Source organism: Danio rerio, chromosome 8 (assembly GCF_049306965.1).
Source record: "Danio rerio strain Tuebingen ecotype United States chromosome 8, GRCz12tu, whole genome shotgun sequence".
In the NCBI taxonomy this organism is placed as follows: domain Eukaryota; kingdom Metazoa; phylum Chordata; class Actinopteri; order Cypriniformes; family Danionidae; genus Danio; species Danio rerio.
The window spans coordinates 8921461-8934022 of record NC_133183.1 but is presented as its reverse complement, the minus strand read 5'-3'; the positions used below and the strand labels follow the sequence as shown (position 1 = coordinate 8934022).

Below are 12562 nucleotides of genomic sequence, written 5' to 3'. Positions count from 1 at the left end.
TGTGTTGTGGGCGTCCCGGTTTTCAGAACTTTCCCAATCCCTTTCCTCTCTCTCTGTCCAAATTTGTTTCCGGTCAATATATAGTTCTATCATAATAAATAAAAGAAAGAAAGGTTTATTAAATATGGATTCAGATTTTTTTTTTTTTTTTAACGTTTTAAGTTGAGTAATGATATATGTAATTATATATGTTGAGCAATTCCAGCGTTACAGATGTGACATTTGCAGTATTTCCAAAACCACTAACCACAGAGATATGGCATCATAAAAATATCAATCGGTAAACATATTTTAGATTTTAAATGAGGAAATAAGCATGCGTTATGGATGTGACCAAAAAAAGTTTGCGCTTATACAGTATACAACATACTGTGTAGAAATTCTGTGAATTAAACTGCACAACCCAGTTATCTGACTAGTAGGAGGCAATGTGTATTGCAATTTGGTGTACCTCAAGGAAGTTGTTTAGGACCATTGTTATTTTCTATTTTTACCAATGATCTTTATTTTTAGGTTTTAAAGCATGCAAGGGCAGTTATGTATGCAAATGATACAACATTATATCTACCAGCGGCATCAATTGAAAAATTATCTGATGATTTAAATGAGGAGTTACAATTAGTGGTAAAGTGGGTACAGAATAATAAAATGGTTTTAAATTTGACAAAAAACAGAAGTATTGTGTTTGGATCAAACTTCCAATTTAAATTTAAATCACAATTAAATTAGTCTGTAATGATTGTGTCTGTTTAACACCAGGCATGCATTAAAAGGACATTTTTTTGTATTCGTTTTCATTTTTAAAAACGAATGCCAAGCAACGGACTGTAATGTATAGAAGAAAGAAAACATGGATTGAATTGCTATCAGACATTGCGTGCTTTGTAGCAAGTTAAATGAGGTTTAAAAAATCGTTTAAGAAATATTTAATGGCACAAAATTCTCCTGTATCGCCTCATTACAGCTATCGTGATCCACCCTCTCAGTAAGCACGCTGTTCATATGTAAATTTCCAGATGTGAAAACAACAGTGATAAAGAACCAGTGGTAAAAAAAGCTTAAGTAGATAAGAAGTGCTCCGAGTTTACTCAGTAATGTTGGTTTGTGTCATGTTATGTTTTAGTCATTGTATTTAATAATTACGTGGTTCTAATTGGTTATCACTTGTTATTGATTCTTTTTCTTATAACCTTTTAATTACAGTAAAATGTTTTCCTTTGCTGAGGATGTTCGCATTTTGAATGTCATTTAATAATTTCCTTTTATTTTGGGGTAAATGTGTAACTTGTTTTTTAGCATCAGTGTGGTAGATTTCCTCTTCCTCTGTCTCGTATGATTTGGTTTTACTCTGGGCGACAATATTGTTAATGTGAATTTGAGTGCTGATCAAGTAGTGTGGCTCTTGTTGCTAGGACACTATGTATGTGGTGGATCCGTTGCCATGGTGCCCACACTTGGAGTCAGTGCGACCGGTGCCTGCAGGAGGGATTGATGTCTTTCAGCCGTGTGAAGAGTGTGGAGGTGAAGCGGAAAACTGGATCTGCCTCTTCTGCTATAAGGTGACAGGCTCAAAATCACAGGCAGAGCAACATGTAGACTTATCGAACATGCATTCATGCAGGGGTCCTAAAGTTGCTCTATGTGCATTTTTGACTCTTCTAAAGCATAACAATACCATAATATGTTTGCAGATAATTAGGAAACATGCTGAGAGAATATATTTTTTTTATCTAAAAAACAATGCTGAAGTCAGATATTCTGGTTTGAAAATGTGTTTTCCATGTCTGTCTTTGTTTTGGTCATTTTAACCTGCCCACTGCCACTTTTAGCCAATTATATTTCAGCATCCCGAGTTTCCTTGTTGAAATAAACACATATTCATTCATTCATTCAGTCAGAAAGGCTCTCAAACCATGCATCCCTGACCAAAATGTAACCTCTGGTGGACGGCAACAGACTCCGAAATGAGACGCAGATTCAGAGTTCCACATGAGGTTATTAATTAGCAAATGATATAAATATCACAAACGTAACCATTAGGTGAGCAGGTTACATTGTAACCCCGTGTCCTAACTACATGCTTCGTGACTAGATACGCAGTGATAAGCAATTTGGCTGTTTGTACCTGACGAAACGTAACAGAAATTTAAATACAGCCATTCAGATGCACAAAATATGCATTCACTCATGAAATGGTAAGTTTCATAATCTATTTATTACACATTAAACATCTTTTAACATTATTAAAAATATTAAAATTTCAAATGGTTTATGTTTTCAAGATCTGAGTTGAAGTATCTGCTGCTGCTTTTATTAGTATGGCAATAAATGTCCTTCAAACTCACATTGTTGGCATTTAAAACTGAATAAGGACCAATCCCAATTCTACCCCTTAGCGCAGGGGTGTCAAACTCAATTCCTGGAGGGCTGAAACCCTGCACAGTTTAGTTCCAACCCTGCTCCAACACACTTACCTGTAGGTTTCAAACAAGCCTGAAGGACTCAATTAGTTTGATCAGGTGTGTTTAATTAGGGTTGGAACTAAACTATGCAGAGCTGCGACCCTTTTGGATCTGAGTTTGACACCTGTGCCTTAGCACTTCCCCTTTCCCCCACCGCTTGTGTTGCACGTTTATGGGAAGGGGTAGGGGTGTCCCAATTCTCTTCAGCTTGAAGGCGTAGAGCTAAGGGGAAGGAGTAGATACCCCTTGAAACAGATATTTTTTAGGACCACACTCTAAACCAAGGGGTAAGAAAATTTCCCAGAATGCACCAGCTACAGCGGCAGCATGGCTGCACACAGAAGTAAGGAGATGCACAAATTAGTATTTTTTTTGTCATTATTATGAATTTTTACAACAAACGAGCATATATTTTAATATATTCATAACCGCATTCGTGTTTTACTGTCATGCATAAAAAAAGCTCAAATAAAAACCGCTACATTTTGCTATCTATAATCCCTAATAATAACTCCTGTACAGCAGTCCCACAACATTGTCACTCAATGACCCACAAATACCCTATTTTTACAGGGTATTTTTACCATTTTTAATTTTATTTTTGTGTTTTTACATAATGCACAGTACAGTAACAATCTTATTGCCACATTATATCATTACAATAACATGATATCGTTGCCTTCGGTGATATCCTGAAAATAAATCCCAAAAACATAGCACAACTTCAATAACAGCAGCAGTGGCGATCATCAATCTCATATAAAGCAAGAGATCGCGATGACATAAGATGACGTGTGCAGATGCTGTAGTGCTGTCTCATTTCTTAGGGGTAAATTTTGAAGCCCTTCCTCTTCACACTCTGTTTCAAGGGCCAAGGGGAAGGGGTAGGGTTACAAAAATACAATTGGGATTGGGCCTAAAGCACATGTGGTATACCTGAGGTGATCATTGTCAGTTTTTTGTTATTCACCTGTGAGAAATAGAAGCTTTTTTTAATATCAATTCGAGGTGTTGGTTAGAACAAAAACTGCTTTTAATATGGAGAATATTCCTTCTATCCCGTACCGTTGCTTTTTATTTATAACACAATTTAAATCACTTGCTCCTGTCCTCAATCTGGCAACCAGCACTTGCGTTTGTTTTGATCCAGGAGTGCAATACCTAGCTCAACCACTGGGTGTCAAACTTATATCCACTTGTTAAGTGTGACGTCACGCGAAGCGGCTTCCGGGTCCAAGCGCTCTATTCAACTGTATGGGGAGACTCATGAAATGGTAATTATAAACGTTTACAAAGCGATTTAATACTTTCGTAAAACACGATCGCAATATATATGTCCATGTCTAATATCCGATGGCCATAAAGTGATTAATTTTTTATAAATTGTTAAAATTTTGGTATTTGTTATGCAGCAAGCTTAGAGATTGTTGTGTACACTGACTTTATATAAAATTAACTTTAATGTGTGATATGAATTAAAAGTGATCATAAACGAATAATTTCTCAACTCAAATCAGTGGCGGCTTGGACCCGGAAACAATATTACATACATCACAAACACGTCACTACTTAACAAGCAGGTACTGCATCTTTAAAGAGTACCAATAAAGTTTAGACTTTATTAAACTAACAGTAACCAGTCCCTCAAGGATTTTGTAGGGTCTATTTATTTATTTATTTTTTTTAACATATGTGTTCTGTTGGATGGTTGTTGTTTTCTTAGAAAAAGTTGTGGCCAAACAAAGACCTGTTTCAGCAAATGAAATTTTTGGACACAAATCTTATTTTAACATATATTTTGAGAGAATGTTTTAAAACTTTTTAAAATTCAATAAAACACTCTGGGCCAATAAATTACAAATTTGACCTCTTCCCAACAGGGAAATCCAGCAACAATCAAAGATGCATGATTATGTGCTTTCATGGCTTTGCAATCGAAAAATGTTATTATGATGGAAGTCAATGGTGCAAAAACAGCCACCAAAAAAACAAAGGGTAGTACATTTGAACAGTACATAAGAGTTACTATATATTTATGGCTTAAAGTGGTCATAAAATCAGTCATTTTATCAAAAATTGTGGCATTATTTGCCTCGATTTCCTGTTGAAAATGCACATTTGTGTACAATATTTGTTCTTATTTTTCATCTAAAGAACTATTTGACTCAAAATCCTGTAAAGACTGACTAAAATTTGTGTATGAGCATTTTCACAAACACATAATTCAGCAATAAATGCTGTGTACTCAAAATTGACAAAAAAAAGGAACAATTAACAGCACAGATGTGCAAAAAATGTGGCTGCATCTAAAACTGCAAACTTCCCTAAAATATAACAGGCCAAAAAACGTATGACAGAAAAAGTTCACTCTACCTATAACAATAGCTAGAGGATAAAAATGGATTATCTACTGCTAATGCTGAGATTCTGAAGTGTGGGGACTCTTAACTAATCCAACATAGTGTCAAGTGCGCCATCTTCTTCACAGATGAAGTGTGTTATCATTTTATAAGGTGTTTCTCTCCCTTTTTTTTTTTTTTTTTAGGTGCTTTGCGGGCGTTATGTGAACCAGCACATGGTGACCCACGGGCAGGAGTCTGGGCATCCTGTTGTGCTTAGCTTTGCTGACCTTTCTGTGTGGTGTTACGCTTGTGAATCATACGTCCATAACAAGGTGTGTGTGTGGCCCGATCAGGAACTTGTAATTTACTATTATTATTGGTTCTAGTACTGTTATTGTAAAGCATCACTGAGTTGTCGTCGTATGAGTAATGCAATATGAATGTTGTATTTTGTGATTTTTACATGCACATTTTCAGAACACATGAACAATCAGCCCTGCCATTGTGTGTCTCTCTCTTTCTCTGCACACACAGGTTCTGCATGAAGCCAAAAATGCTGCTCATCTTGTGAAGTTTGGAGAGGGGATTCATCCTTTCAACTAAACCAGCAGAGAGAAGTGTATGCTGGGAGATGGTTGCTTTTTTTTTGCATGGCTGATTGTGGATGCAATGAAAGTAAGACCAAACTGAGTTGTAGGAGACTTTTCAGTTTATTCAGTCTTCCTTCCTGACTTGTATGTTTATAAATTCTCATTGTGCCAAGTGTGTGGGTGTTAGGCACAATACAGCTTATATTAATGGTATTGATCTTAAAAGGTGTTTTTGTTTTTTAAGTGCACTCTCTGAAAATTATCATAGTAGTTTTTTTCAAAGTCAGTATATGAAGGGATGTTGTGGAAGAACGGTAGCGTGGTGTTAAATCTACAATTTTACACCAGCCAAATGTGTAGTGTTTTAATATTTTCGAGTGTTGTGGATTTTCAGTTTTTATTGTAAGAATTCAGGCCAAGGAGATGTAACAAAACCATGGTAAAAGTAAAGCAATACAGAGTGCAATATTTCCCAATATAGTGTTTGAGGACTGTGTAACCAAGTTATTATTATGTTTATTATTATTTTCTATGTATGTTTTCTGTATGTTCATTTTTGCACAAACATACGGACACAAACTTTTTGGAATCTCATTTTGTAGCTGTCGGTACATACTGCAATCTTAATAAAACCTTTGTCTTCTTACATGTTTTTATGGTCATATTTGTACAAAATTGGTGTGTTTTCATTGTATTTCAAGCTTTAAGTTTGAATGTGTGTTTATACAGTATGAATGTGTGTATATACACTCACTGGCCACTTTATTTGGTACACGTTACTACCACTGGGTTGGACCCCCTGTTGGACATATTCCTCAGAGATTTTGGTCCATATTGACATGATAGCATCACGCAGTTGCTGCAGATTTGTCAGCTGCACATCCATGATGCGAGTCTTCCGTTTCACCACATTCCAAAGGTGCTCTTGGATTGAGAGCTGGTGACTGTGGAGGCCATTTGAGTACAGTGAACTCATTGTCATGTTCAAGAAACCAGTCTGAGATGATTCACGCTTTATGACATGGTGCGTTGTCCTGCTGGAAGTAGCCATCAGAAGATGGGTACACTGTGGTCATAAAGGGATGGACATGGTCAGCAACAATACTCAGGTAGGCTGTGGTGTTGATGCAATGCTCAATTGGTACTAATGTGCCCAAAGTTTGCCAATAAAATATCCCCACACCATTAAACCACCACCAGCAGCCTGAACCCTTGATATAAGGCAGGATGGATCCATGCTCCATGTTGTTGATGCCAAATTCTGACCCTACCATCTAAATGCCACAGCAAAAATCGAGACTCAGACCAGGCAACATTTCTCAAATCTTCTATTGTCCAATTTTGGTGTGCCTATGGGAATTGTAGCGTCAGTTTCCAGTTCTTAGCTGACAGGGGTGTTTATTTGAGTTACAGTTGCCTTTCTATCAGCTGGAACCAGTCTGGCCATTCTCCTCTAACCTTTTTTTGGACCATTCTCTGTACCCATAGTGTGAAAATCCTAGTGGATGAGCAGTTTCTGAAATACTCAGATCAGCCCATCTGGCAAAACAACAATGCCACATTCAAAGTCACTTAAATCCTCTTTCTTCCCCATTCTAATGCTCGGTTTGAACTGCAGCAGATTGTCTTGACCATGTCTACACGTCTAAATGCATTGAGTTTCTGTCATGTGCTTGGCTGATTAGAAATTTGCATTAACCAGAAGTTGGACAGGTGTACCTAATAAAGTGGACAGTGAGTGTAAATTTATGTGCGCATATATATATATATATATATATATATATATATATATATATATATATATATATATACACACCATTCAGGTCTATGTATGTGTGTATTTTTTAGTGTTAGATATGTTTGTAATGTTTTTTTTCTTTCAACATGGAGTTTTTTTGATAATCACAACCCCCATTTTAAATGTTTATTTTCTGCAATATGAGTGGACGCTCATATGAGCTACATTTGGTGAATTTATAAACTTTAAAATGTACCAAATGATAAGTGATGCACAGATGATCTTCTTCCTTCCTCCAATCACACATTTATTCCCTTGCTGCTGTCTGTGCGTTTTTAATCCCGCTCATATCTAAAATCTGGTTCTCTTGTGGTCCATTTATTATTCTGTCACTTCCCTTTTTTTCCCTCTCTGCATTAAATATAATGCATTTATAACTGACAAGCTGTAATTCTGTCTTTCATCCTACACAAGGATAGACAGACAATCTCATTTTGTCATTGTGTATCATTGGATTGCATCCCTGCTCCTTGTATGTGTGCGTGTGTGTGTGTGTGTGTGCAGAGACCCTCCTCCCAATCAGAATGGCCTGTTCTCCCCCTCCCGTCTCCCCTCTCCTCTCCTCCATATGTGTGATAAAGATGGTTGCAGGCAGCCCGGGCCTGTTTTCAATGCCGCACATCCTGCCGTGATCCCACCGGGAGCAAGAGGAGAAGAAGAATCCCTCCATTCAGGTCCATTTCTCTCTTTCACGCACCCCCCACCATTGTACATGACGCTGCTCTCCAGTAATTAAATTTGAATGTGATTTTTTTTGTCACCCATTTCCTGTCGTAGGAGGAAGAGACCTGGAATCAAGCAGAGCTCAGAGGTGAATCTCATTGTTTACATCGTTTACCATGCTGAGGTCAGGTTTGCTTGGTGGTATTTGGGCTTTTAGCTGTTCATCTGAGCATCATGGCTGTGTTTTAATCATTAGGTAGTGATTTGTGATAACCATAGTATTAACGGGTTTTTATATGATAGCATGGTCTTACACTGATTTATAGACATTCACAATTTTAATAGTGTGAAGGAATAATAACCTGGTTGTTACAGGATGTTTTGTTAGTGGTAATTTCATAGAGTGCTTCATAAACAAACACTCGCAATAAGGTTTGATTTCTTAACATTAGTTTAACCACATTCATAATTGTATATTCTTCATTAATAAATTGAACACACATTGCATTTTTTTACAGTGTAGTTAATAAAATCGGTAACACTTTACAATAAGGTTCATTAGTTAATGCATTTACTAACATGAACTAATCATGAACAACACATGAACAGCATTTATTAATCATAATTGAACATTTACTAATGCATTATTGACATCCAAGTCCATGCTTGTTAACATTAGTAAATGCACCATGCAGGGGCGCCTCCAAGGGGTGGCCACGGCCACCCCTCGGTAAACTCTGGCCACCCCTGTGGCCACCCCAATATAATTTTGCGGTTGACATTATTGATTTAAATGAACTTATAAATTCCCAATATTTAGATAGATAAATAAATAAATAAATAAATAAAATGCAGTCACTAAATTATTGTTGGTGTTACTGACGTAGCTCTCCCCCTCTGGTTCAATGCTGGTGAAAGCAAACTGACGCATGCGCGCAGAAAACCATTCCCGCGCGCCTCACGCACTCCTGCGTGAATCCCGGTTGCTGGTGTCGGCACGCAGCGAGTTTTGAAAGTCGTTTAAAGTTTATATAATATGATGATGATGATGATGTTACTTTCACTAAGCATGCCTTTAAAGCAGAAAGGAGGGATAATGAGTCAGGGAGGTAAGACTTCATAACATGATTTCTCAGCCATGATCTGGTCTAAGACCACAGATAAGTCTATAATACATTTTTTTGTATTCTTTAGAATTGTCATAATTAATTTTCATGCAAAAGGTTTCTTAAGTGATCTTGGCATATCACTCCAGTTGTTGTTTTCCAGTAATATTTAGGACTGATTTCTGTTATTTATTTAGAATAATAATTGTATATTAATATTAATTGTATTTATTTAGAATAAATATAAATAAATTGTTATATTTATTGAATAACAAATCTAACAATTCAAGGGAGGTGGGGTGTATAGGGTGGTTCGCCCAGGGTGTCATTTAAACTAGAACCACCACTACCCTCCCCGATCGTCGTTGACAGCACGCACACACCTTCAATAGACAGCAATGGCTATTTAATATTTATCTTAAGCTACAGTATATCAATAGAAGAAGCTGCATTAATAAAATGGTTCAAAAAGCAATATGGATAAATAATATTATTAGGTATAGTGAGTGTGTATAGTAATGCCTTTTGTTCAGTTTGTTCATTTGTTTGGGTAATTAATAAACTCATTATTCTTTCATTCATTTTCTTTTTGGCTTAGTCCCTTTATTAATCCAGGGTCACCACAGCAGAATGAACCGCCAACTTATCTAGCACATTTTTACACAGCGGATGCCCTTCCAGCTGCAACCCATCACTGGAAATAATAAACTCATTAATCTTCATTAATTTTTGACATGGCATATCTCGTATGATGTACAATAAAGGCACGTAAAAAAGAAGTCATTTATACAGTATATGAAAAGTGTTTTTAAACTAAACATAGATTTTTATTTGGTTTGCACATGTACTTGCTAAATTATTTCAAAGAATAAATTGCAATATTTCAAGTAGAATTAATTAAATGAATAAAACTATATTATTTCATTTATCAGAAACAAAAATATAACATTACACTGAATTCATATTTTTTTTTGTGTGCCACCCCAAGATTTGGTGCGGCCTCTTCTGGCCACCCCTAAGAAAATTTTCTGGGGGCGCCACTGGCACCATGAGTTAACTTGAACTAACAATGAACTACTGTATTTTCATTAACTAACGTTAACTAACATAAACAAATACAGTAGTAGATGTATTGTTCATTGTTTGTTCATCTTAGTAAATGCATTAATTAACATTAACTAATGAACCTTATTGTAAAGTGTGACCATAAAATCCCAGTTTAGGTGCATGAAATAATATTGAGAGATTTTACTTTTGATTATGGTAATATTATCAATTGTTGAAATGAACATTATCATCACTAAATGCTTTACAATTGTGAGTTTGGGTTAAATATTATGGTGTTCATTTCATTTATTTTTTTCATACAGTTGAAGTTTAATGTTTGGATGAAGGGAAAGAAAATTATGAGATGTTTTATTATTGGGTGGACCCTAATTATTTGTTAATGGATATGATTTTATATCTTGTGACAGGGTGTCCGCAGGGTCTTAAGAAGTAATGAAAGTTGATAAATGAATTAAGAAAAATTTAAAAAATGATTTAAACGTCTTAAATGCTGTTTTACGGTGTATTTCATTTTTGATTATACAATGTATTGTTGTTAGTCTGCCTGAATTTAATCTGTGAATAATGGAGGTCTGTATAGTTGAATAAACATCTGGCTAAATTTGACGTCATGCTGCTTTGTTTACTGCAGTAACCAATTCATTCATTTTCTTGTCGGCTTAGTACCTTTATTAATCCGGGGTCGCCACAGCTGAATGAACCGCCAACTTATCCAACAAGTTTTTACGCGGCGGATGCCCTTCCAGCTGCAACCCATCTCTGGGAAACATCCACACACACATTCACACACACACTCATACACTACGGACAATTTAGCCTACCCAATTCACCTGTACTGCATGTCTTTGGACTGTGGGGGAAACTGGAGCACCCAGAGGAAACCCACGAGAACGTAGTGTTGTAAAAAAAAAAATAAATGAGTTAAAAGAAGAGAGAACCCAGTCCAGGAGACTCGAAACAAGCAGAATTCCTTTATTGAGACGTGTTGGTTAATCTGCAGTCATACAGCGTCTTCAAGGTGTCCAATGTGTCTGCAAGAGCCTACTAGAGGTCCGCAGTCTGCAAGTTCTTTCACGAGTCTCTCACAAGTCTCACACAAGTCTAATTTAAGACAAAGATTTCATGTCTATATTGTGTTTTTAGGAGGAGGGGATATGGCTAAACAAAGCATGCAAATTAAGAGTTGGAGTCAGCCTGGCATAGGTGTTAAAAAACGGCCCAGCTACTGACCACACAAGTTAATCAACATAGGGTTTCTGTAGCATAAAAGCAACACCCGAAGACAAAGACAGATTCGTTTAAAGCATTTGCATCACTGGCTTAGCCTGTAGTCAGAGAGATAAAGGTTAAATGTCCCTCCTAGCTGGGATGTTAATGAAATTATATAATTAAAAACCAAAGAATATAACTTTTCAGTTATACGTAGATTATTGTTCATTTGGAATTAGTTGATAGAAATTTATATTTCCACAGTAGGGAGAACATGCAAACTCCACACAGAAACGCCAACTGAGCTGAGGTTCGAACCAGTGACCCAGCGACCTTCTTGCTGTGAGGCGACAGCACTATCTACTGCGACACTGCCTCACTCCGCATGTGAATAATGTTTTAATTTTGTGCAGGTTTGTTTTATGTAGCATTATTTCACAAAAAGAGATGATGTTTTTACATCTGCAATTTTACAGGCATAATTTAAAATTAATCATTCATTTTCTTTTCGGTCTCTCTTTATTAATCTGGGGTCGCCACAGTGGAATCAACCGCCAACTTTCATTCATTTATTCATTTTCTTGTCGGCTTAGTCCCTTTATTAAACCGGGGTCGCCACAGTGGAATGAACCGCCAACTTATCCAGCACATTTTTAGGCAGCAGATGCCCTTTCAGCCACTAAGGACAATTTAGCCTACCCAATTCACCTGTACCGCATGTCTTTGGACTATAGGGGAAACTGGAGCACTTGGAGGAACCCAATGCGAATGCAGGAAGAACATGCAAACTCCACACAGAACCGCCAACTGAGCCGAGCCGAGGTTCGAACCAGCGACCTTCTTGCTGTGAGGCGACAGCACTACCTACTGTGTCACTGCGTCGCCCTTTCTTTAAAGAATTATTTATATAAAAAATGTCCCTGCTATGGACACTTTGGCAGTATGTACGCATGCATTTCATGTCAATAAAGTGAATTGAATTGAATAGATCTGAAGTTTTTGATATTCTTCTTTCAGTGTCCAAAAAATATATAAAACTAGAGCTTGCTTGTTTACAATATTTAAAATTTGTGGCTAAGAAATAGCTACATTTGAATTTCAGTAGGGCAGGTAAAAATATTTTCCACTGGCCAATGTGTAAAAACTTACCGTTTTGTCTGAAATAATTGATAATGGGCTTAAAAAGACATTTGACTTGGTGAAACCTGCAGAAACCCCGAAATAATGGTCCATTAGTTAATGTTTGTGGGGTGGCACAATGGCTCAGTGGTAAGCACTGTCACCTCACAGCAAGAAAGTCACTGGTTCGAGTTCCGGCTGGGTC

At 36.8% G+C, this 12562-nt stretch overlaps 2 protein-coding genes across 4 annotated transcripts in view; both read left to right on the top strand.

The window, feature by feature from the left end:
- hdac6 (histone deacetylase 6) overlaps positions 1–6040 on the top strand; it is a 51345-nt gene extending 45305 nt beyond the window's left edge. For both annotated transcript variants that reach the window (XM_009303752.3, XM_009303751.4), the window contains exons 26-28: positions 1413–1559; positions 5008–5136; positions 5339–6040. In XM_009303752.3, coding sequence (XP_009302027.1) covers positions 1413–1559; positions 5008–5136; positions 5339–5407 — 345 coding nt within the window. In that variant the 3' untranslated portion in view covers positions 5408–6040. The remainder of the gene's footprint in view (positions 1–1412; positions 1560–5007; positions 5137–5338) is intronic.
- A 1718-nt stretch (positions 6041–7758) lies between these two features.
- Positions 7759–12562, top strand: part of lhfpl4b (LHFPL tetraspan subfamily member 4b) — a 13007-nt gene continuing 8203 nt past the window's right edge. Inside the window, exons 1-2 of one of the 2 annotated variants that reach the window (XM_688835.9) lie at positions 7759–7866; positions 7970–8003. The gene's annotated coding sequence lies outside the window, so the exon portion shown is untranslated. Of the gene's footprint in view, positions 7867–7969; positions 8040–12562 lie in introns of both variants that reach the window. The other variant, XM_009303750.4, reaches the window with a different exon arrangement.